The following is a 24,742-nucleotide window of genomic DNA, read 5'->3' as shown; positions in this document are numbered from 1 at the left end:
TGTGTGTGTGTGTGTGTGTGTGTGTGTGTGTGTGTGTGTGTGTGTGTGTGTGGGGGGGGGGGGGGGGGGGGGGGGGGGGGGCGGGGGGTCACATCTTACAGAATGTGCTTTGCCGTTTGGACAGTGGCGATGAGAAGAGTGCTTTCAATTGGATCATTCAGAATCAATTCAACATTGCAATTTACATGGGGGGGGGATAGTTATCTTGATTTCCTCCCCTTCATGATCACAATTATTTTAGCTGGGGGGAACTGTCGGAACACCTATCATATTTTTACTTTTATTTTTACTGAGAAGTGTAAAAACGATTTAAACCCCCCCAACGATGTTTCAGAACTTCACTAGAGTCTATGAGCTCAGATTTAACTTGTCACCTGCCTGCAGGCTTTTGTCTTTTCCTCTAAAGAATGGGAATAATCACAGGCTTACGATTTTCAAAACACTCCAATCACTGCTGAGATATAATGAAGGCAGTCAGATTCTGACAAGCTAAATGTGAAGGCTCCACTTCTATAGCTGGGGGGAAATTAAGTAATTATAACAAATTAAGACATTCTACGCCCAGTGTAAACACACTTTTATAATATTTTCTGTGTAAAGTGTAATGCCTTGTCATATAGATTACATTTAACTCTGATGGCTGCTTTGAGCTTCTCAGTGCCTAGCTCTGGTCCATAGCTCTAATGCCGTTGCATTTAGAGCTATGTTACCGACTTCCGGGGCTCACATAAAAAACAGCCTCTCGTCTTTAGCGTAAATAAAAAGAACGTTTTTGCTACTCACCAATACAAAGGCGGGTTGTGTCATTAGAAAGCCTACTTTCCTTAGTGGAAGCACTCTTAGCCCCCCACACACGTATAAAAGGTACTTTTTGGCCAGAAAGGGATTTTTTTTCACTGGAGGAAAAATATTTTCTATGAAGGTTTTCTCTTGGCAATATCGGTATAGAGGGCGCAGTGGAGTAACTAAAGTAACTGTTTTCCGATGGAAAACAAATCCCTTTTTGGCCAAAAAGTACCTTTTATAGGTGTGGTGGGGGGCTCCCACTGGGAGTGGGAGTGCTTCCACTAAGGAAAGTAGGCTTTCTAATGACACAACCCGCCTTTGTATTGGTGAGTAGCAAAAACGTTTTTTTTTTACACTAAAGACGAGAGGCTGGTCTGCATTTATGCGAGCCCCGGAAGTCATAACTCTAAATGTAACGGCATTAGAGCTATGGACCAGAGCTACTCAGTGCCATGGCAGCATGGGGTTTTAGTTGATTCAAGAGTGGCATAGGAGGTGTCATTATTAGTCAAACTACCTGTGCTTTAATCCAAAGAACCTTTAGGTTGAACAGGCAGAGAGACAAACTATATTTAAATAGGGCTGCAGGTGGTATCATTTTATGTGCCACGGTGGAAATTAATTATACAGTACTTATACAGTAGTTGTGTCAGTTCTGGAGATAAGATTTGTGGACTGACTATTGTGGAGGAAGCAGAGGAACATTGTGGTCCAAGATATAGTCTGAGTTGTTGCTTTGTCAAATTACTTTTGGCTCTGTGTTATTTTTTTAAGGCTGAAATTTGAGGTAGACTGGATGCTGCCAATTCATAATTATTTTGTATAATACGACCATCTTGTATATTTGGAACCAATCGTAGCCAATTGAAATTTAATATAAAAAAAAATTACCAACATGACCAATTTGTGTGAGTTTTGGACTTACACAAGGGGGGGAAATAGCTTGATGGGTAGAGAGGCCATCTGGAATCATAAGGTCTGTTGAGGTTTCCCTGAGCAACACACTTAAGCCCCAACTGATCCCCGGGTGTTGTATTAATAGGATGGGTTGAATGCAGAGGACACATTTCCTTTAATTGTCTGAGTTTGCTCCAGTGCCTTCCTTATATATACCATATCCTGAGATGCACCGGACCAGTCTGAATTTGGCTTGAGTGGGTAGACCCCCTTTGTTCACATTATTTGCAAATGTACTCTGACAACAATACGCCCTTTCCCTTGATGAAAATACTGCAACTTTCCCATGCTGTAGCCAGACCCTATCCCAGCATTCCTTGCATTTAAATAACTAGAGCTCAGGGCCAAAAGCTTCCTTTATGTGTGTGCAGGAGGCAGGCAATTGGAGACTCAGTGGCTATAGCCATAGGACTAAGGGGGAGGAAGTCAGGAGTGGCCATAGCTGAATGGGCAGAGAGACCACCTGGGAATCGGAAGGTCCCTGGTTCACCCTCAGCTCGTACAGTCTATGTGTCCCTGAGCAAGACACTTAAGTAACCCCTGACTGCTCCCTGGGTGCTGTATTAATAGCACCCATTGCTCCTAATTGTAATGGGATTTTCAAGAATAATACAGTAGTTAAATAAAACATGGTAAATGGAAAGGATACATTTCACTCTAAAAAATGTAGAGTGACAAATACTGTATCTGAACCACAACTAAATAGGGGACTGAATTATTATTACGTTGTTACTAATATAGTACTAGGTACTCACTTTTTTTGTTAATGATCCTTTCATTTCATATGAAAAAAATAATAAATGCAACGATCCCAGTCACAGCATTCAGTCACAAATTACATAGTTAGAAGGAATCATGGATTTCCCATTACAACCCCATTAACAGTGAGTGTTTCATGAAATGAAATCTAACAATGATATAAAAGCTGGACTAATTAAAATCCAGATGGCACACTGATGCATTCTTCTCATATTTTCATTGCATTATTAAGGCTTCAATTACAGAAGAGATAGCATTATATTACATATAAGAGCTAGAATCACGGCTCACAATAAGAAGTTTATTTAATCAAGCGAGGCTGTGTGTCGAGGCCTTGTTTTGCGGCAACGCCGTGCAAGTCTCCATTTAACGTACATGCATGCAGCTACCGTGCTTTCTCTCATTGCTTAATAATTCAATGGGGAAATGAGCAGCGTGTGTTCATTTGATCAACAAATCACAGTCAACACGACATTTCCTCGTGACTTCAAATAAAGTTGCGGCTCATTATTGCAAAGCTTCCTTCCTGACCTCACTGGAGAAGCTTAATTACATGGGTGGCGCGAGTTCACGTGCACATGCACTTACAGCCATAACAAACCCACGCATACAGCGGGTGTTTATGCCTGAATTATGTTCATATACACACACACACAAATAGCACACACACACACACACACACACACACACACACACACACACACACACACACACACACACACACACACACACACACACACACACACACACACACACACACACACACACACACACACACACACACACACACACACACACACACACACACCTCATTTACTTTGTTCTACACACAGAATTACCTTAAATTCTTAATGAGCAGGGGAGAGTGAGGTAAGGGAGTCATAATGAGGAGGAGATATGAGATCAGATAAAAGGAGGAGTAAGCATCACACGCCTTTGATGTTAATATGATTTTTTCCCTCTCCTTACTAGAGCAACCTGGCGGCAAGCCCAATCTCAGTCTTAAATCACAGCCAGTCTCCGCGGGGCCTTGTTGGTGTCGTCTCCTATCTCCACTAAGCCTGTCTGTTACATCAATAGTTCTTAAACTTTTTCATGGACCGCCAAATTAATGTATATTTGGCCGTGGACCTTCATTTAAAAATATATTCTGCCAGGGACCCCCATACATGATTTGTGTTGTTAAAATGTTTCTAATTTATTTGACATCTATAAGACCGTCTATGCACATCTAAAAGCTCACACTATTTTCAAATAGCAAATGAAGGTCCTTAATGGATGTGGGGTCCCCCAGGGACCCCACATCCATTAAGGATGTCCTCCTGTGGGGTTCCCCTGGGGGACCCTGTTTTCACAAACAAATATAAACACACTCCCACTTTTGCAGATGCATCTCAGCATTGATCCCTGTCCCATCAACCATACTGATGTGTATTTTTGATGACTCTTGATGACTCTTGCGCTCAGCATGAGAGTAGATGTTCATCAGAGATGAGGATTGAATTTAAAACACACGCACCCCTCCCATCTTGACATCCAGATCGACAAAGCACAGTCTATCAAAGCTGGCATCTTTTCCCCACAGGCCACAGTATGATCAAACAGTCTGTTGACACGGTTACTTTCTGTTCTCTAGTGATGGCACTGTCTTACCCCAATGTCTTCCGATTGCGAGAAGACGAAGGGGCAGCTGGGGGCTGTAGATGCATACATTTTTCATTACAACTTAGGCAAACAATCATGCTTCTCGCCTCTTGCTCAAGCTCAATGTCCTCACAAGCTTGAAAGCACAAAATGTCAGCTTGTTCTACACAGGCACGGTGAAAAGGACCAGTGTCAAAATGGGATTCAGAAATGGGTTCCCACAAAGTGTAATCTGTCTGGGTGTATATTGACACTTGCTTAAAGGTTCACTGCTAAAATACAGCTTTTCAGTGTCTTATACCACTTTGGAACTGCAGGGTAGAACTGGCCATAAAGAGTTCCCAATATACACAGTATCCTTGATGTGATAATGAAATATGTATCCCAGTGTTTGCACTCACTTCCGGACTGCGAGGAACTGAAGTAGATGTAGCCTTGGGGCAAAAACATCTCCCCACTGAGTTTAAGTGCTCTGGGACATCAGCCCTTTGCCCCAAAGTTGAATTAGTGTCACTTTCAATGCAGCACACCAACTTACGCATCCCATGTAACTACATGGCCCTGTCCTGAGGAAATATCCATTTAAGTAAGCTAATGGTGCTCCCTGTTGGCCTTTCTTTCTCATTGAGATATTCCAAGCAGTGAACAAATTAATTCCAGACTTATTACCGCATACACTAAGTAGGGCCTAAGGTTGGCCACAGGGAAGGGCTTAACATGATAATCCGAAGACGCCACGTCGACTTCAGTAATAATGGAATTTATGACGGCTGTGATAAGGGTGCTAGAGCTCTGCTCTTATCGCAACAGTCCCTGGGAAAACGTAATGAAAAACAAGACTACCGGGCCCCCGCTTTGCATTCTCTTATGATAGGCTTTGTTACTGTAGCACGTCAGTAAAACAAAGCTCACGTGGCACCGTCCTGGAGGGGAGCGGCAGTCTATGGGATGAAATGTACACTGTGGGGTCATCAATCTCCGCTGTTTACATCCCCGTCTGGTTGATTTTAAGCCCCCGTCGTACTCCCACCAAGATTAGATGTTGTTTGGTCAGCATAAAAAATCACTCCCGGGGGGAGTCCAGAAGCAGGGGCTAACCCAGGCCACTGCTACTGCACTGCAATAATATCAGCACTCTCCAGTGTACAGGAGACAGCAATACAGTATGCTATGGAAGCTATTGCGATATAGCCTACTCTGTGGTGGCAGGGCCATGCAGTTACTGTGTACAGTTGGAGGCCATCGATATTGTCCTTTTCTTTTTGCTGAGGTTTGCGTGATCTGCGCAAAAGGACACTTTTTTGGGCGGGAACCCCTTTTGGTGTTTTAAACATTATGTTATAATTTAGCTATTGAAAAATAGCAGATCTACAAGCTCATAGCGCGCCACTCGGTGGCGCGCTATGAGCTTGTAGATCTGCTATTTTTGAAAAATCGTGAAAATATTTATTTCAGAAAACTGGAGGATTTAGAAGGATTTTTTAAAATTTTGAGGTCAGGCCTAAATGGGTCAAATGATAAGGGACAATATCGGTGGCACCCAACTGTAGGTACTGGTGGAAAACAATTAACGCACTCTTCCTTTCTTACAGTAAGGTATGTGGGGTTGCTTTAGTGCAGGGAAGGGCAACTTTGATTATAGAGAGGGCGACTATATTTCCACACTCACTCCAGAGGGCCACAACCTTTTTCATAATTAATGGCCTACTTCGTCATTCTATGTAGACAAAAGTAGCAAAGATAGCAGATTTACAAGCTCAAAACGCGTCGAAGTGCACACATTTTGAGCTTGTACAGTAGATATGCAATTTTTTTGCAATTTTAAAAATTGCAATCCTGAATAATTCTTTGGCAATTTCTCATTGAAATCCTGAAAAGTTACAATTGTAGCCTATTTAATTTCAAATGCATTATATATACTTGTGTTTTATTTACTTTATGAACTTAAATACAATTTTAATACTAGTCATTAAAGAATAAAGATGGAGTGCCATGATTTTCTTCCACCCTAAAACATGATCATCAGTTATTATAATATAAGGATGAAGAACTTGTTCCAAAAAGTGCACAGTATTTGTGGTGATGAGTGGTGATCCACCTGATGGGGGAGGGGTTAGGGGAGGGGCTGAGTGTGTGTCACTATATTACTGTTTATTTCATTGGCCCGTTTGACTGTCAAGGGTTCAGCCTCCAGGGAGAAACCCTAAAAACAAAGTTAATACACTATTGCACATAAAAACGACTCCAGGGTGTCTAATGAAGTACTGTCTCCTCATAGACACATGAAAAACTGGAAAAATACAAAAAATGTGGCACTCCATCTTTAACAGTTTGACTACGGAATTAATGAATCGCAATGTCCCGTTCTCTCTCTCTCTCTCTCTCTCTCTTCCCCCCCCCCCCCCCCCCCTTCGTGACGTTATGTATGTGCATGCTCCCAAAGTCGCCCCACACTTCACACAAGTGTGATTGTTTCTCCCACCCCCCCCCACACACACACACACACACACACTCAAGCTCAAGCTCAAAGTAGAACTGGACATCAAGAGCCTAACATGTCCATCATACTGTAATGTTGTTGGGAATAATCCATGCAAATAAGCAAGCACATGTTTAATGCTTCGATCAAATTAGGCATTATTAAATAAACAGATGTAGAGGCTGTTCTTATGTTCCCTTTGTGGCATTGATTAACATCATGTGTAAAGGGGGCGGCGATAGCTCAGGGGTAGAGTGGCTGGGTGGAACCCGGGCTGGAACCCGGGCTCCACAGAGTTGGTGTCGAAGTATCCTTGAGCAAGACACTGAACCCCTCCTGATGTGCTGGTTGGTGCCTTGCATGGTTTCCGCCGCCATCGGTGTATGAATGTGTGTGTGAATGGGTGAATGTAATGCACAATCTATGTAAAGCGCCTTGGATAAAGGCGCTATATAAATGCACCATTTACCATTTAAATGCGAAATCCAATGCGCTCTGCTCTGTGGTGAAAATATTGAAATGTCTTAATTTCATATTGTAAGTTTGTGTCAAGTGGAGTCCACAGTGCAGCAACGTGATGAGACATTCCGCACCTGAACCCTATTAACCTGCTTACTGTACATATGTACTGTATATACCACTTTCTGGGAAGTCTCTCTGTCTTTCTGTCTCTCTCTCTCTCTCTCTCTCTCTCTCTGAAGAGTTTTAAAGTAGTTTGTTTCAATAGTTCAATAGTCATACACAACATTGTGACGCTGGCATTTCTACCATAATACACTACTGCTGTTGAAGCAAAAACTGTCTACTGGCCTATCGTGAGCTATTATGAGGTGTCTAACGAGACAGTGCTTGTTTTTTTGAATGTCTGAGAATAAGGTGCTGTAAAAACTGGACGGCAAAGCTGTCACAGACTTAATCCTCCTGTGTCTTAAATCTATATGTGGCTTCTTCTACCAAATAAAATAAAATACTCAGACAGTGATGGTGTTTCAGCTCAATAGAGCTTTCATCAAGGTGACATTACTGGATACGATACAAAGGAACAACCCCCCCCCCCCCTCCCCCCATCACTACTGCTAGTTGTCACTAGAAAAAAAGCGCACTTGGGGCATTTGGCCCCTTCCTACGTGAAAGTGTCGCCCATACCCCCTAACACCGCTGGGCCTCCTCCCAACTGTCCCCATCACCTTCGAGTTGTCATCTATATTGATCAGGAATATAGTATAGATGTAGTCAGCAATAGTTTTATTTCTGAAAGTTGTTACTTATGAATGCAGAAAGTTTTTCTTTAATTATCAAAACTATGTTATGAATGAATAACCGCTGGTTCTCTTTCCCTTGGAGAAGGTAGTGTTGAGCTGACCATGAGCAAACACAGACTGGTTCTCTTTCCCTTGGAGAAGGTAGTGTTGAGCTGACCATGAGCAAACACAGACTGGTTCTCTTTCCCTTAGAGAAGGTAGTGTTGAGCTGACCATGAGCAAACACAGACTGGTTCTCTTTCCCTTGGAGAAGGTAGTGTTGAGCTGACCATGAGCAAACACAGACTGGTTCTCTTTCCCTTGGAGAAGGTAGTGTTGAGCTGACCATGAGCAAACACAGACTGAAGCAGGTAGCTGTAGCAGGGCACCAGACCTACGTCCCGGGGACTATAAAATATCTATTTGGGATTTAAATGGATCTCAGCCGGGACGGTTTCGGGACTAGGAGTTTTTGCACTGAAAATGTGCATATCGTGCGCACCTACGGGCAGCATGAGACTAGCAGTGCTGCATAAATGTTGCAGCGGCGCTGGCAACACTTCAGCCACAAACTATTACTACAGAGAGAACCCCACAAAACAGGCGCAGCAGTCTGTAGTACCCTCATGTAGCAGTCAGAAAAATGCTGCGTATTTTGAAGAGGAGAAACAATTTATAAAACAATAAATAAATAAAATAAAACGAGGGAGAACAGGCAGTCAGACCATTCACACAGGCTCCCTGCAGCACAAGGAGATGTACCACTCCGTTTTCCACATAAAAAACTTTCATATGATAACAGCCAAAAGTTAATATATATAAGGAAACTGACGCAAATTAATACTGTACATGAAACATGGCTCTCAACAGCCTGTGGACGGTGGATGGAACAATGTGGTGGATGCATCCTGCTATTGGTAAGATATTAAGATCCATAAAAAGATATCACACACCTAACACCTGAGGTGTTACCCTAACACCCCACAATGACAACTTCGACCCTCAAGTGAAAAGATCACAGTGGGCAAGTTGAGGCTGTGCATTGACTGTGCATGTGTTTGAGCCTGAGGTTCTGACGCACGTCAGTGAAAAGTTTTCAGTGCCACACACAGACGTGCGTGCATCCGAAAGCTTTTACCTACTAATTAGGCCTACCTAAATATTCTGTATTGTGACTGTGCTTTTACTAAAATATTAACTTAGAAAACATGGATTTATTTATTTTTATTCAGATTTACATTACTTTGCACATATTCAGAAATGCAACTGGCGACCCCTCCAAAAATATTGGTTACCCCTCTGGGGCTGATCTAAAGATTCTAAGAAAGCATTTACTTCAAGGATTAATGCATTTTATGATTATTATGATTCCTTGCCACTTTCAAAAGCAATGCTGGAAGTCTTTAAATAACTTATGATGAGGCCTTTAGGAGGGCCATTTGAGTCGCAAGTGGAGCCTGCAGTGCTACCGTTGCCCAGGTGGAGCCTGCAGAACCATTGCGGCTCAAGAATCCACCACTCCTGAATGAAGTGTCTGGTGCAACGCACAGGTCCTCGCTGTACTCCTGGTGAGAGCAGGAGTGGACCTGGTGAGACGTAGGAGGGGCCCGGACAGGAGGAAACCCACAGAGCCTAGTCCCTCCACATGCCAGAATTGTACCTCTCAGTCCCGGCATAGTATTTCCGGAGTGGTTCCAACGGATTGTGTGGCCCTGGTCTTTCCCTAGTGGGTCTGATCGAGGGTAGCTACTGGGACGTAAGTCGGGACTTGATCACCCCGGCTGGGTCACCCGAGTGAGGGGTATGATGTTCGCGAGACCCGAAACCCTGATGACCTTGGGATACATCACTGAGGATATGTCCCAGTTGCATCCATGCGATGTATTTTCGTTCTATGTTCTGCCCTCACATTAGTGTGTGACTGTATACAGTACATTCACTTTGGGACGGTTCAAATTGTATTTTGGGACGGTTCCGGGATGTTGGTGAAAAACGTTAGTCTGGAGCCCTGAGCTGTAGTGGGAATGTGAATTATTGTTCTTTTCACTTTTGGCATCTATACAGTCATATCGACATCCAATGTTTTATTGGAAAGGGTAGGCAATAAGAACAAAATTACCACATTCAGACTATTGGCAGTGATTGTCTGAACTGTGTTTGTCATAGTCCAACTCAAGGCTCATGGAGGGGCAAGAACCGACAATGACAGTGCCATTAGTATGATGAGGTTCTTGGTTAAAGCAAATGCAAGTGTTTGTAGATCAGATGCAGTTTAGAAATGTCCAGGTAGTGTACAGTATATATACTTTATGGGGGTCTAATATAACACCCATAACTTCTCCCTGAACATAGATGGTTCCATTGTCACCCCCACAACCCATCTGGATCCCACCAGTCAACCAGATCACCAAAACACCCTTTGTCCACCTCCGTCACACACCATCTGCTGCTGCATGCCTTCATCACATCCAGACTCGACTACTAGTACTAGTAATAGCCTCCTAAACTACAGTATGTGCAAAACTCTGCTGCCCGCCTGCTCACCAGAACCTGATCCAGAGACCACATCACCCCAATCTTCCACAACTTTCACTGGCTCACTGGTTCAGTGTCACACCCATGCAGTACAAGGCTCTCAAATGCACCTCAACAACCAGGCTCCCCGCTACCTCTCTGACGTACCATCTGGTGATGCCAACCTCCTGGACATCCCCAAAGCAAACGCAACTGGTGGTGGTGGTGGTGCTTTCTCAGTTGAAGCCCCCTCCCTTTGGAACCTCACATCAAAGCCGCCCCCATCCTTGCCCTGTTCAAAGCCTACTACAAAACCCACCTATTCAGACTTGCTTTCCCCGCCTAATTCTAATCCCCCTTTGTCTTTTAATTTGAATGTTTTTCTTTGCTTAGTTCTTAGCCTTTTTAACTTGTTTTCTCTTAATAAAAGTAGTTTATTTTAATTGTTGTGTTGTGTAAAGCAACTTTGAGTACCAAGAAAGTTCTAATTAGATGTACTATTTATTTATTATTATAACCTGTAAAAGGGTTTTATATGAAGAACATAAAGGAATGTTGGAGGGGGGGGAAGTTATGCACAATCTACCGTGGCTACTAGAACTAAACTGTATGTACTAATAGTAGGTTGTACTAATAGTGGTTGTTCTTTCACGAACTTAAATTATTAATCACAATCAAAGATAACAAGGGCTATCACCTTTTTCGCCTCGCCCCCCCGATAGTAGGGTGACTATAGAGGAGCAGATGCAAGATGATTTGTCCACAGTGGCTGGGAATCCATACACCAATCAGGAACCAATGGTAGATGGGAGACTCTCTGGATGATTGGTCCACAGTGATTGAAATCCATGAACCAATCAGACTGATAGATGGGATGACTGCTGGATACCCACAACCAATCATCTGTCGGGCCTGCATGGCACGCTGATTATGCGACCTGCCTGCTGAATGTAGTTGCATTCCAGTGGGTTTGGTCCGACGTACTAACAGTCCTACGGTCATGAGTCCGACACCCTACCCAAAACCCAACCTCACAGGATGCCACGGGTTAGTTTTAACTTGCAACACATGTCAGGAGTCACAGGTTAGTTTTAACACTATTTGTGCCCAACACGTCTCTTTTTTAGAAGACCCCCCGTAGGGAGCCCATGACGTCTGGGGACATCTTAAGGTCTTTTCTAATGATATAAACCATATTTTTTATTTTGTGTTTTTTTGCTTGGCCATTCCTTCTTCAGGGCTCCTAGACAGGTTTCGTGCATGCACACTGCCGTTCACTTCCTTGTTTACGACCCGACTGAACTAGCTCTTTACTCTAAATCTATGGTGCTCTCCATGGGTAAAACGGCAATCAGTCATAATTTCTGACTTAACCAATCATCTCGTTTGGAATAAAAAACGCTTCTAGAGAGAGTTGATATGTGACAGCGCAAAGTAGTAATGGAAGATTATACTTCACGGTTTTGGGGGGAAATGGAAGGCGGGGCTTTTCAGAGTAAAATCTGCCTCATCTACTGGGCACTCTAGCGCCTTTATTCTGAAAAAAAAATGGCACACTGGAAGTGTTAACCTGCTGCACATGTCGGGAGCCACGTGTGAGTTTTAACGATACGATACAATACAACTTTATTGTCAGCTTTCACTGAAATTTGTTTTGCGTCCATGACGTCACCGTTCAAGATACAGACCAGACATACACAATACATTACAAGATACATTACAGGACACAAATCACAGAAGCAGACAGGAACAAGAACAATAGAACATATCCTCTTGGTTTACCGATTTTGGTTTAAAAGCAGAACAGACTGGTGTACAAAAGAGTTCTTTAGCCTGTTTTTCTTATATTTCGGGACTCTAAACCGCCTCATGGAGGGCAACAGTTGATATTCATCATTTAAAACATGTAAGGGGTCAGAGGAGATACTCTTCGCCAGTCTAAGCATGCTCTTTAAATGAATGTAACACGACCTCAACAGGCCTACCAACAATTTTAGCGCAGATCTTAATTTGGCTATACAGTTTGTTCTTATATACTATAGATAGGCTGTTAAACCAGGTCATGCTACAGTACAACATCACAGTTTGAATGACAGACGTATAGAAAAGAGACAAGATCTGACTACTAGCACCAAACGATCTAAGTCGGCGTAAGGAGTACATACTGTACGCTGCTGTATCCTCTTACAGATATATTCAATATGAGAAGACCATGATAAGGTGGCGTCACCCCCAGATATTTGTAGGATGGAACTTGTTCAATAGCTGAACCATGGATAGTCACCGGTGGTGTCTTATCACCGAGAGCAGGACCAAAGATAATTTCCTCAGTTTTCTTAGTGTTGATAATCAAATTATTTTTGTCACACCATTCCACTAGCCGGTCAACGCTACACTGGTACTGTTTTAGGTCATCACTGTCAGTCATCAGAGATATTAAATGGTAAAATGGTAAATGGTGCATTTATATAGCGCCTTTATCCAAGGCGCTTTACATAGATTGTGCATTACATTCACACACACATTCATTCATACACCGATTGCGACGGAAGCCATGCAAGGTACCAGCCAGCACATCGGGAGCAATTTGGGGTTCAGTGTCTTGCCCAAGGACACTTCGACATGTAGCCAGGAGGAGCCGGGATTCGAACCGCCGACCCATGGATCATTGGACGACCTGCTCTACCTCTTGAGCCACAGTCGCCTCAGTCGCCACAGTCGCCTTAGAGTAGAATGATCTGAGTAAAGCTTTAACCTGCACCACAGAGTTAGTTGTAACCGGCAGCACATGTCGGGAGTGACGGTGTTGTTGAACTAATGCCTGGCGGACTGTTAGTAAGTATAGTAACAAACGTATGCACCCCATTCCGGGTAATACGCTGGGGCCGTGCGTGCTGAATATCTCTGTTGATTTCCTGTGATGCACTTTGGTGTCAGGAATCAAATATCCTTACACCTGAATATTTTTGAGAACACAATCTCTACTAATCTCTAATCTCTCTCTATCAGTGATAAGTTCCAGTCACGTACACTATATAGGCCAGTGCTTCGGTGTCGAACAGCAGTTATTCCCAATAATCCCTTAACGCAGTGGTTCTCAACCAGTGGTCCGGGGACCAGGTGGTCCCCAGCTAAATGGAGAATTGGTAACCAAATGGACCCTTATAAAGTTTTACAATTAATTTTACGCTCTCAAGAGTTAAATTATTGTTAAACATCAACATTACTTAATTTAAAAGAAGTCTACATAATTAGAGAATGTATAGATGAATTGTTATTTTGATCAACGTTTGCCCATTATCTCTCCTAATGGTACCACATCAATACAACATGGAATTGTGGACAAAATCTTTCGAAATTATTCTTTCGTTTTGTGTCTGAGAGGCTGAATCTCATCAAATGGTGGTCTGTGGCTCAAATGCCCAATAAAATAATGGACCTCGATATGAAAAGGGTTGAAACCATTGCCTTAACCAATGGGAGAAAAATGGGGTGGGTAAATTTTTCATACATAATGTAGCTTCAATTTGACAGTTAGAAGAAAGAAGTGGAATGCAAGCACCCATAAGCCCCATAAATACCCTAATGGCCAAAGCTGGAACTGCAGAACATTCCGGGACGTTCATGGAGGTGGAGGGACGTTCAGTGACGTCATGTGCATAAAGTGCGTCAACCCTGACCTCAAAGTTGAGACCTCTCTCAACTTCCGCTCGAGTCAACCATACGAGTTATAATGGTACTTCCGGCAGTCTTCCGGGTGCTCCAAGCGCCACTGAGCAACTTCCTATTGAAATGAATATTGCGGGGGTCTGTCGCTCTGTCGCTCCTGGTCCGCTCTCAGTTTATATATAATAATAATAATTAATTGCATTTTATAGTGCTTTTCCAAGTGCTCAAAGCGCTTTACAATGGTTCATTCATTCATACATTGGGAGGTGAAGCAGCGCGCCGGGCGAACAGTCTACGACAGCGTCCTCACTTCCCACATTCACACACCAATGGTGGCAAGGTCACACCGACCAACTCATTGGAGGCAATGTAGGGTTCAGTGTCTTGCCCAAAGACACGTCGACATGTGGACAGGAGTAGCCGAGATTCGAACTGCTGACCCAGGGATCATTGGATGACCTGCTCTACCTCCTGAGCCACAGCCGCTCCATAAAACTCTATGGACCAAAAGGATTAGCGGAACTAGAGTTATGGACCAAAACCATACAACCAATCAGCATGCAGGTGGGCCTGGACTACTGCCATGTGCCAATCAAGGCCAGGCTAGAGCTCAAGGGAAGATGACTACTAATGCACCCTGGGCAAGACCTACGCTGAAAAGACTATCAGCGGAAGTGGCGGAAGTGTTGCGTGTAAGATAACTACGTCACGCGGTGCGGCTGTGTTTACTAGTCCCCACCGAAACAAGGAAATTACGTTGATGCTTTACAAATCAGTTCACATTCTCCGCGAATGAAACAAGTGTTGTGATTGGTCGGGAAAATATCGTATCCGGGGGAAATACATCTGATGGATGTTCCGGAGGATACGTCCGCCGATAGCTTCTTTGCCTTACGTTGTGACCAGGCTCTTCTTTTCGCAGTTAAGTGAGCCTGGGACCGAGGCTACTACTAATGACACCCCCTCTGATGTGGAGGAACAGCATTGGGCAATGAACCAGAGCTTGATCCCAATGCACTTTTGACAGCCAGCCAAACTCTTTGCACCGACCCATTCTTCTATGCTACCCGTTGAAACAAAGGCTGTGTTGTGTTGTTGAAAGACTATTCTCCGTGCTCAGGACCCCACTTTCTTTGTAGAATAACATTTTTGGGCAGAGAATTAAATCTGTCTGCCAGACAGAAATGATTGTATTTACTCCACTCACTCTACAGATCTGGTCAATGGTCATACACAGTATATTTACTATTCCATAACCGAGGATGTGCACAGTCAAGGTATTTGCAGACTTATTATGTATGGGCAAGGCCAGTGTTCAATGATTGCCTAGCTGCGACAGTTACCACACACACACACACACACACACACACACACACACACACACACACACACACACACACACACACACACACACACACACACACACACACACACACACACACACACACACACACACACACACACACACACACACACACACACGAGAAGTTGATATTTAAGCTGTTTGAGCTAAACTATGTGTGCTTATAAGTAACACAACCTGAATTAGAACATTGCACGTGTGCATGAGCGTGCTAGTGCTATGAAGATGTTAATGATTATGTAGGATATGCGGTTGTCTAGAACGGCTGATCCAACAAACATCATAGCCTGGCTTTCAAGTATAGCATAATGGAAACGGTGATGAGTATTGCATAAGTATTGGGTTATTTATTTAGGCTATATGTCAGTAATTATCGCTTCTAGCCTAAACAATACAGGCTTAGTGTAGAAACTCCCCACGCATGCAGGATTCGTTGTGCCTCGTTTCAACTAGCCTTAATAACCAGAGAAGATGGCAGCCCCTCTTTCTCTTTACTACTTTTTCGTGTTCTTTGTAGCTCTATAGATGTGTTCCCATTTCCCTCTAGCACTTCCCTTCTCGTTGCACTTAAACTATTCTATAACTGAATTCCAAGGGCACTAACACCCGATGCATGACTCAAAGCATGCCATGTATCTGTCAATCTCTGAATCACTTCCCCCAGGTGCAACTCTTGAGTCATTATATCACATAGCTGACAGTGCATTTCACAACCTCACACAGGTCTGTCCACAGCATAACCTGCTTGAGATGCCGAATTAATAAACTGGATGGGATTATTTTAATGATTTGAATCGTGCCATAGTATGTTTCCCTTAAACCATAGTTTTATCTTTCCTTATAGTGGGTCCTTGAGGGGGTTCCAGGGTGTCCCCAGCAAAATGAGTTAATATAGCATAAAAATAAGTTTAACTATTCCAAAATATCTACAAGCTCACATCTTGTCGTATCACTATGTGATATGCGCTTGTAGATCTACTATTAACAAAAACATTGATTTTCTTGGCACAAAATCTTTTCAAATGTGGGTCCACAGACCACAGCAGATGGATTCAACAAGGCAACAAGTGTAGCTTTGGAGCCCTCAGGGGCTATGGGCCAGCACAAACTTGGAATCACAGCTATCCTATATACTACAACAGGTACAACCCATTCTGGACGGGAACCCCTTTTGGTGTTTTAACTAAGCATTATGTTATACTTTAGCTATTGAAAAATAGCAGATCTACAAGCTCATAGCTTGTAGGTCTGCTATTTTTGAAATAGTGAAAATGAGGCACAAATCTTTGAAAATATATTCTAAATGGGTTAACTACTTAACCAGAAATATTTTCAGAATTAGGCTACTTCAAAAGTAGCCCCCAATACCTTGCACTGTGAGGCATTGTGAACTTATGTAGATCAACAATTTTAGATTTTACATTCGCCTATAATGAAAATCATTCTCAAGCCATAAATCGGTTAACGGCATAGGACCAGATGTGACCATATGGCACTTAACGATTCGGGGGTACCCGCGATGACGCATGCTGGCGGGGGAGTGATGATTTACACAGACTTTGCAGCGCTCATCGCGGCGACTCACTCAATAACGCCTTGCTCGGCGGAGCCTTCCGTGGCCCAAGTCTGCTTCAGCCTTTGTAATTTCACAGGTTTTTACGGAGCCACCACCCTTTCTACATCTGGGGTTTGAAAACGGCACTTCTGAATTCCAGGATGGGCCGGTATATGATGGGATGTTGTAAAATGATGTGAAGGGTACCCCCTGCAGAAGGCAGTTTTAATTCTGTGTCCATAAAAAAGTTTGGGTTATTGGGCCACTTTGATCTCTCTAGAAGACTAGATATGTGAAGAGTACCCCCATCCATCATTTGCCGCTTGGTCACATCCGGTCCCATGCCATCACTATAGTGTGAGAATTGATGCCTTGAGTCTGTGAATATTGTGAAAATAGCAGATCTACAATTGCGAGGCGTTGTGAGCTTGTAGATCGGCTATTTTCACAATTTCTGCCCCTTTCTTATATTATTTGACAATTTGGCTGATATTTCACCAGTTTTTATAGTTTGTTGATTACTTTTTATTTCACCAGTTTTTATAGTTTGTTGATTACTTTTTATGCAGTAATGGTGTTTTTTCTTTTCTTTCTTTGTCGTTAAATTGTCATTCTACTGTCATCTGGGGACTCCTCCCCCCACCCATTTTTTTCTTCTTTTTAAATACTGACTGAATCATGACTCATGATGCGTCTTTGATATCCATATATGGATTCCCACGGTCAGCCATGTCCAAATATAGAGTCCATGATGTGACAGTCATCTCCATATATAGGGTTCTGGGTGGTCAGTTATACCCAAATATGGTGTCAAACTGTAGGAAACCTACTGTACATCCACATGACCTTTCACGAAGCTGGACTAGACTTCACATTTCATCTAAATCCTATTGATTCTCCAGACAATTATCTAAGAAGATAATTGTTCTGTTGTAATTAATTTCTAAAACTCAATTGAAATGCTTTGCGTGTCAATAATAGCTTGTGGCAGAGGCATCGCTAAAAGGTTGTCCTCATCATCTGCTGGTAAGAACACAGTCCCGTCCAATCTACTCATACCCCCAAATCTTGTGGATCCATCAAGAACAAAAAGACCACCACCGCCTCTAGATTGTAATCTACCCCTCTTGAGAAGGTGCAATGAGGTGATCCCGTCTCACCTGAGCCCGGTACAGACCTGGGTGGACACCCTGAGGAGGTGGGACAGTGACCCTGTAGGTTTGGCTCAACTCCATCCGGATGTCTTCGCAGTGCCTGCCAGGCTTGACATTCTGTATGAGGTTGAAATGTGGCAGAGGAATTACCAGAGAATTAGCCACGCCAACACAAAGGTTAGGTCAGAGGTCAGGGGTGGCGGCAGAAAACCATGGAAACAGAAGGGAAGTGGACGGGCTCGCCACGGAAGCATCAGATCACCTCTATGGAGAGGAGGTGGGGTCGCTCATGGACCTAGAGGTCCAACCAGTTACTATTACATGTTGCCCATGAAGACGCGCGTGCAAGGACTCAAGGTGGCTCTCAGCTCTAAGCTGACGCAGGACTACCTCCATATTGTGGACTCCCTGAACATTCCCACTCCTGACTCGCAGTATCTAGTGGATCTGATCAGAGACAGACGCTGGGGAGAATCTGTGTTAATGGTAGATGTGGGTGAAGAGTTTCCTGAAAACCTCCTTCAAGCTACAGCAGGTCTGAAGACTGTGAATGTCATTCCAGCAATTGGCCTGAATGTCCACAGCATGTTGAAACACGAGACTCTCATCCTCACACTGGAAGCGGTTACGTTTTTGGAAAATAAACTGCTCTGGCACGACCATCGTTATTCGCCTCTGTACCCGTTTAAACTGCCCTACTCTGACCTCCCATAGGACCTCCGGGAAATATGATCATGTAAATGTATATTAATCAACACCTCAATATTGGTTTCATGACCTTTATTGTTACACAAACTTGCCAATAAATAAAATGTCAATGGGTGCTTTACCTTCCTGTTCCACAGATGAATATTGTGAAAACAGAAAATGTACAAGCTTACAATGCCTCACGTTGCGAGGTGTTGTGAACTTGTAGATCAGCTATTTTCAAAATGTTTTGCCCCTTTTTTATATTATCTGACAATTTGGCCAATGATTGTCTTTTTCTTTTCTTTTTCTTTTTTGTAGGTATTAAAGTCTTGTCACTTCACTTTAGTATGGGGACCCCTACAAATAAATCATGTGGGGACCCCCTGGGGGTCCGGACCCACAGGTTGAGAACCACCGGCATAATACTCCTGGGAGGCCAGATTTAAAGTAGTTAAAATGTAGCCTCAGCAATACGGGACAAGGGGTTTAAATGTATTTGTTCCTTGTTCCTGCATGTAGGTAATGGAGAGTGGCACAGGAAAAAAGATAACAGCAGATGAGATGCATTACACAGCAAGATAAGATTGCATCACACCACTGGTGAAAAACAAGCCAATGTCAACTGCCTGTTGATTTTTCAATGAGGAGAGAAATCAATTGTTCTGAAAGCTATTGATGACTCAACACCACACCAGTGATGATGGTGATGCAGTTCCATGCTGGCCTGCTAAGGTGCTGGGGAGGACATGCAGTATACTGTACCTTGCAGCGAGTCAGCCATTGGAAAGGCTTCTAAAATGCATTGTGTCACCCCTCCATATGTGAACGTGGTTTATAGACGTGTTAAGCCACCCGCACAATGACTGATGGTCTGCAGCACAGCTTTAGCTCACTGACTCATATCTTATATATCGGTTCTAGACAGGTTATTTCAGGCAATATTATCTCAGTAGTGTCTAATAACGCTTTCAACCCTGATAATTAAAGAAGAAAATCAATATATCCTTGTGCTAAATCGCCAAAACCTCTTTGTGTTAAATAGTGTGTGAGACAAGTGTCAGAGAGAATATGTCCTTTATTTGTTGATGTCTCACTTGGAGAGCTGAGAGGTTTAACACATAGGGAGTGGGACATCATCCATTAGCACCAGGAGGTTCAATGCATGAAAGATGAATGAGGTTTTTAATAGAGCGCAATTATATTGCAATGTGTTCGGATGTACCCTCCAGGTTTTAAAAGGACTATTTAATTTCCTGTATATGAGACCACACAGTCATAAGAGTAATTACGCTCAACGGAGGCCTGCTCATTGGTTTCAATTCTCCTGTGACAGGACTGCGTCAAATTCCAGACTGATCAATAGATTTCCACTCAGTTAATTAGAACCGGGGCCCCTACATCCATCCTGTCTCTCAGCAAAGCGACAGAGGAGAGAAAGCACACAATGCTTCAGGAGGGAAAAAAAACATAACATTCATTAAAAATAGAGAGAAATAATAAAACAGAAGCACTTTCTGTCACAGTGTGTGTGTGTGTGGGGGGGGGGGGGGGGGGGGGGAAACAACAAAAGAGAGAGGAGATAAGTAGACAGCTCAGCTTCATGTGACTCTGGCTAATTAGCAGTGGTTGAGGCAGAAAAAAGTGCTGCTGCATGGAGATCTCAGCCAATGCACTTCATTATAGCCACTTTATACTGTGTTGGTGGGTGGGCACACATTCACAACAAGCCTTTTTCTGTAGAGAATTATAGCATGGAAGCCGCTGAGGTCAAAAAACAGGGTGGCTATTTGAATTAATGGCTTTATGATAGCGACTTTGAGTGATATCAGGTGGGAATATTTCCCACATAATGCACAATGTGGACTCTTGCTTACTTTACTTTAAAAATAAATATATGAAATATCCATGCGATGACAGCCAAATTGTTATTATAGCTACTGTACAATAGGGTGATTTTTAACCTTCATGCAGTGTTGTTGCAGGAAGGTTAAAAAAGGTTTAGCATGTTTTCATAGTAATCTGCGACCGTTGGTCACAAATGTGTTAAGTTAAAAACTTCAATGGCGTTTAGAATGGGGGAAACAACTCTGACTTGGGGGGTAGCGGAGGTGACGTCAGGAATTCTGTATAGTCTACCTGTAGATAGAGATTTACTGCAGTACCAGTTCCTGGTTGTGACTGAATATGCTGTAAAGGTAAGATACCAAAATTGATATTCAATGTCAATGTTTGTCATGGCAAAATGTGCTGCTATAATGTCTACATTTTTGAGTGGTGCAACCACTCCTATATGGAGCTTTGTGTGTCTCTGGCTGGCTGTGTCCCTGGCTGTGTCCCTGGGTCCGAGCACGAAAATAGCGTTTGGTTGGTTTTCATCACCAAATGTCAGCAGCCTAACACACTCACACATTTCAGCGCTAGCATTTATTGAAAAATTAGGATCTAATTCACGCCAGCATTTTTTCCAGTCAAGCTCTTATTTTGAAAAGCCACAGTTCCAGTCTACCGGAAGTAGATTATCCTAGGACGCTCAACGGAGCCTGGGGAGGCCTTGTTTACATGATTGATCTATGTTGGTGCACTGGAGAGCTCCACATCGCTGGCTCTGTGCCGTCAAAGAAACGCTGTTTTGACCAAAATGCCATCTGGGACAAGGAATAGGAGATACAGGTGATTGAAAGAAACGGATAGAATGGATTATTATGGCGACGACGATCTAAGATGAATGATCCAGTGCTGTGCTAACAACATAGCTAGCTGACCGGCTAACGTAAGTAGCATTATGGCTCGATCGATCGAATGCACTATAAAAGCGCAATTGCCATTAATCAACGGCAATGGCGTTAAGCGTTAGTATCAAAATTAGGCTTCAATTGGCATTAATCAACGGCAATGGCGCTGAAAGTATTAACTGTAGTGTATATATGATGATTTTGGATGTGACAGTACAGTACAGTGACAGTTCAGTAGGCCTACAGTACAGTAGAGGGACCCCCTGGGGACCCACACATGGTAACTGTCATTTCTCGACCGTTTCGGATGCGGGGCGGCTCGCCAGAACCGGGCCGGCACCCTGGGCTCGTTCCTGTGGGTCTGGAAGTTCCGGAGACCCCCTGAGGACCCACACACGGAGTTGCACCACTCACTTCACACGGGTGTGATTTTTTTGGCATTATGAAACACCTTCAACATTAATCTTCATTTGATTCTGAGAGTAAAACCACACTAACTTGGGGAAAATAATGTCCATCAGAGAACAAGTAATGATGTTACAATTGTAACATCATAGGTCAGATTTCAGATTCAAACATTGGCCTCAGCCCTGGAAGCTTTTAGCACAATGGTTATTAGATTAATCTATGAGCTGCAGCTAGTCCTTGGCAATAACAGTGGAAGCTTTCAATGTACATGACATGGTGTTCATGGAATAGATCCTTTCATCTCATTGATACCACCAAGTCAAATACAAGGGCTATAGCTTGAAATACAGTATTAACACCTTGAGGGCCCGGGCCTATTTAATCCATTAATAAAATGTGCCCATAGTTTATAGCGCCCGGACCACTTTTACCGACGGACCGGATGTTGTTGTGAATGTGTGTGTAGCAGCTAACAATAGCCACACCACTCTAGAGTCGATCGACAACAACGGGAGGTAAGAATAAATCTATCGCGACTAGCGACTGGACAGCGGAGGGCCGTCAAACACAGGATCTTTTTTCATAATTAATTAGACGGGATGATTTAGATCGCGAGTTATGAATGTTTTAAGATTTTCGTTGTCGTCAGCTAAACAGGCAGGGAACATTTTCGATGACGTGTCACTGTTGTGCAACACCGAGGATTGCGCAACAAGCGCCTCTAGGCTGTAGAGCGATGCGATCAGTTTTCAGATCACTAATTGGACAGAGATTAATCAATCTCTGTCTCGGGCAAATGACTGTGCACTTGAACTTGGCGGTGATCTCCGTCTTGCGCCTCCAAGGTGTTAACAGACAGATCGGACAGACAGACATATACGCAAAGTCTTGTCCTCTGAGATCCAGCTCTGTGCTGGTGACTGGGTTTACATTAAGTTTATATTGCATCTGTGTGTATTGGGAAGAGTGAACTGGCATAATGAATGCTAAACAGAGTAAATTCAATTCAATAGCACTCCTCCACCTCTCCATTTAACTTTCATAGTAGGGTTATCATTTGATAAATATGAGGATTGGAGCATCACACTGCACCTGTGCTCCAGAAATCTTTTCTGGCATCCTGGCACCGCCGTTTGCTTATACCGTGAGGAGGCAAGTGTGGTGTGATTCAAGCAAACGATGACATATTAAAATGCTAACCTGTCAGCGTAAGGTGTCTCTTATGGCAAGTCTCTGAGCCTAAAACATCACCTTTCTTTCTGACGAGCAGAAAGACTCCCTGTGAACTTAAAAGAGGGAAGGTGTCTGGAGAATGTTTCAAATTACCGTCAACAAGTACTTTGATGAGAAGAACAGAGGGCTGCTTTCCGAGTAAATCTTTTCCTCTGGCATTGTCCTCTCTTTGCCTCCCTTGGTGAGATACATTGTGGGAACTTGCCATGCAACCGCCAGCCCCACAGGAGGTGAATTGTGGTAGGTTTTGGATTGCGTTAGCTCACCAGATGGATGGATGAATTGAACAGGCTTCTCTGTTTTTAACAGTGCAGTGTCAGCTAAATCGACAGTATGGATGTGGACGTGTGGATGTGCTCTTTCTTGCCATGTGTTATTGAGCCATGAAGTTACACCTGCTGGATATTAGACTGTTGAAGGATCGCTGGGCCACAACACAGGATTATTTTTATGACGTAGCTACAGTATTGGCACTGTCACTTATGTATATTGTATTGTAATATGGTTGTTCTATCTTCTTTTTAATTTCCCCTATTGATATTTTCCCTGAAAACTATGCACATCTGTGCGCATCTGTTATTAACTTATTACATCTGCTAATATTTAACTGCCTCACTGCTACTTTTAACCACGCACATTATCATAAACCTTATATATTTCACACTGACAAACTTTTTTCTGTTTCTTTCTTTTTAAGTGGTGCAACCACTTCCTTAAGTGACTATGTGTGTGGATGGGTGTGTGGGTGCGTCTGAGCACAAAAACAGCATGGTTGTAACTCTGTCATTTCTCAACCGTTTCGGACGCGGGGCGGCTCGCCGGAATCTGGAACTGCTGAAAGTGTTAAGGGCTGTGATATTAGACACCATTGGTGTGGCCGAATTATTCTTTTTGTTCTCACAATCCTAAGCCTCAGATGTAGTTGTGACAGTAGAACTACGCGTTGAACTGAAGGATGTTTGCCCTAAACGGCATTTTATTTTTGAGCGGCGCTAGTCCCTCATATGTCCAGCTTTTGGTGTGTGTCTTTGTCCTACACTAACATTAAATGCCATTGACAATGAATGGACAATTTTGAGTGTTCGTGTAAACACAAACATTGAACGAACACACACACACACACACACACACACACACACACACACACACACACACACACACACACACACACACACACACACACACACACACACACACACACACACACACACACACACACACACACACACACACACACACACACACACACACACACACACACACACACACACACACACTCCTAATTAGCCACAAAACCGCATGGGGCAAACATCATGTAAAATAATGAAATAATGGATGAGAATGGCCCAGTGTTCATTAAGCCCACATGTGCAGTGTTCATATGGGTAATCAAGTGTTGAAAACGCTCTAAACATGTACTGCACTGTTCATGCGGTGAATGGGAAAAAGTCCTCTGAAAATGAGCCATGTTTTAGCCTGTGGGTACTAGTCTGTATGTAGATGCTTTGATGGTAGGCCGCGGCGCATGTACAGTTAGCAGTACATCATGTAACATGAA

At 43.3% G+C, this 24,742-nt stretch overlaps 2 protein-coding genes across 3 annotated transcripts in view; one reads left to right on the top strand and one right to left on the bottom strand.

Moving 5' to 3' along the window:
* Positions 1-24,742, bottom strand: part of LOC306923649 (protocadherin-1-like) — a 267,309-nt gene that overhangs the window by 217,375 nt on the left and 25,192 nt on the right. The gene's annotated exons all lie outside the window — the stretch shown is intronic.
* LOC306926654 (large ribosomal subunit protein uL4m-like) lies at positions 16,932-18,835 on the top strand (the record flags this gene model as incomplete). The annotated part of the gene is made up of 2 exons (XM_079506033.1): positions 16,932-17,052; positions 17,949-18,835. The coding sequence occupies 2 exons, from the start codon at positions 16,932-16,934 to the stop codon at positions 18,833-18,835; spliced, it is 1,008 nt and encodes a 335-aa protein (XP_079362159.1).

The sequence above is a fragment of the Electrona antarctica genome (genome assembly GCF_951216825.1).
Source record: "Electrona antarctica genome assembly, chromosome: 1".
Classification (NCBI taxonomy): Eukaryota; Metazoa; Chordata; class Actinopteri; order Myctophiformes; family Myctophidae; genus Electrona; species Electrona antarctica.
This window is presented reverse-complemented; position numbering and strand designations above follow the sequence as displayed.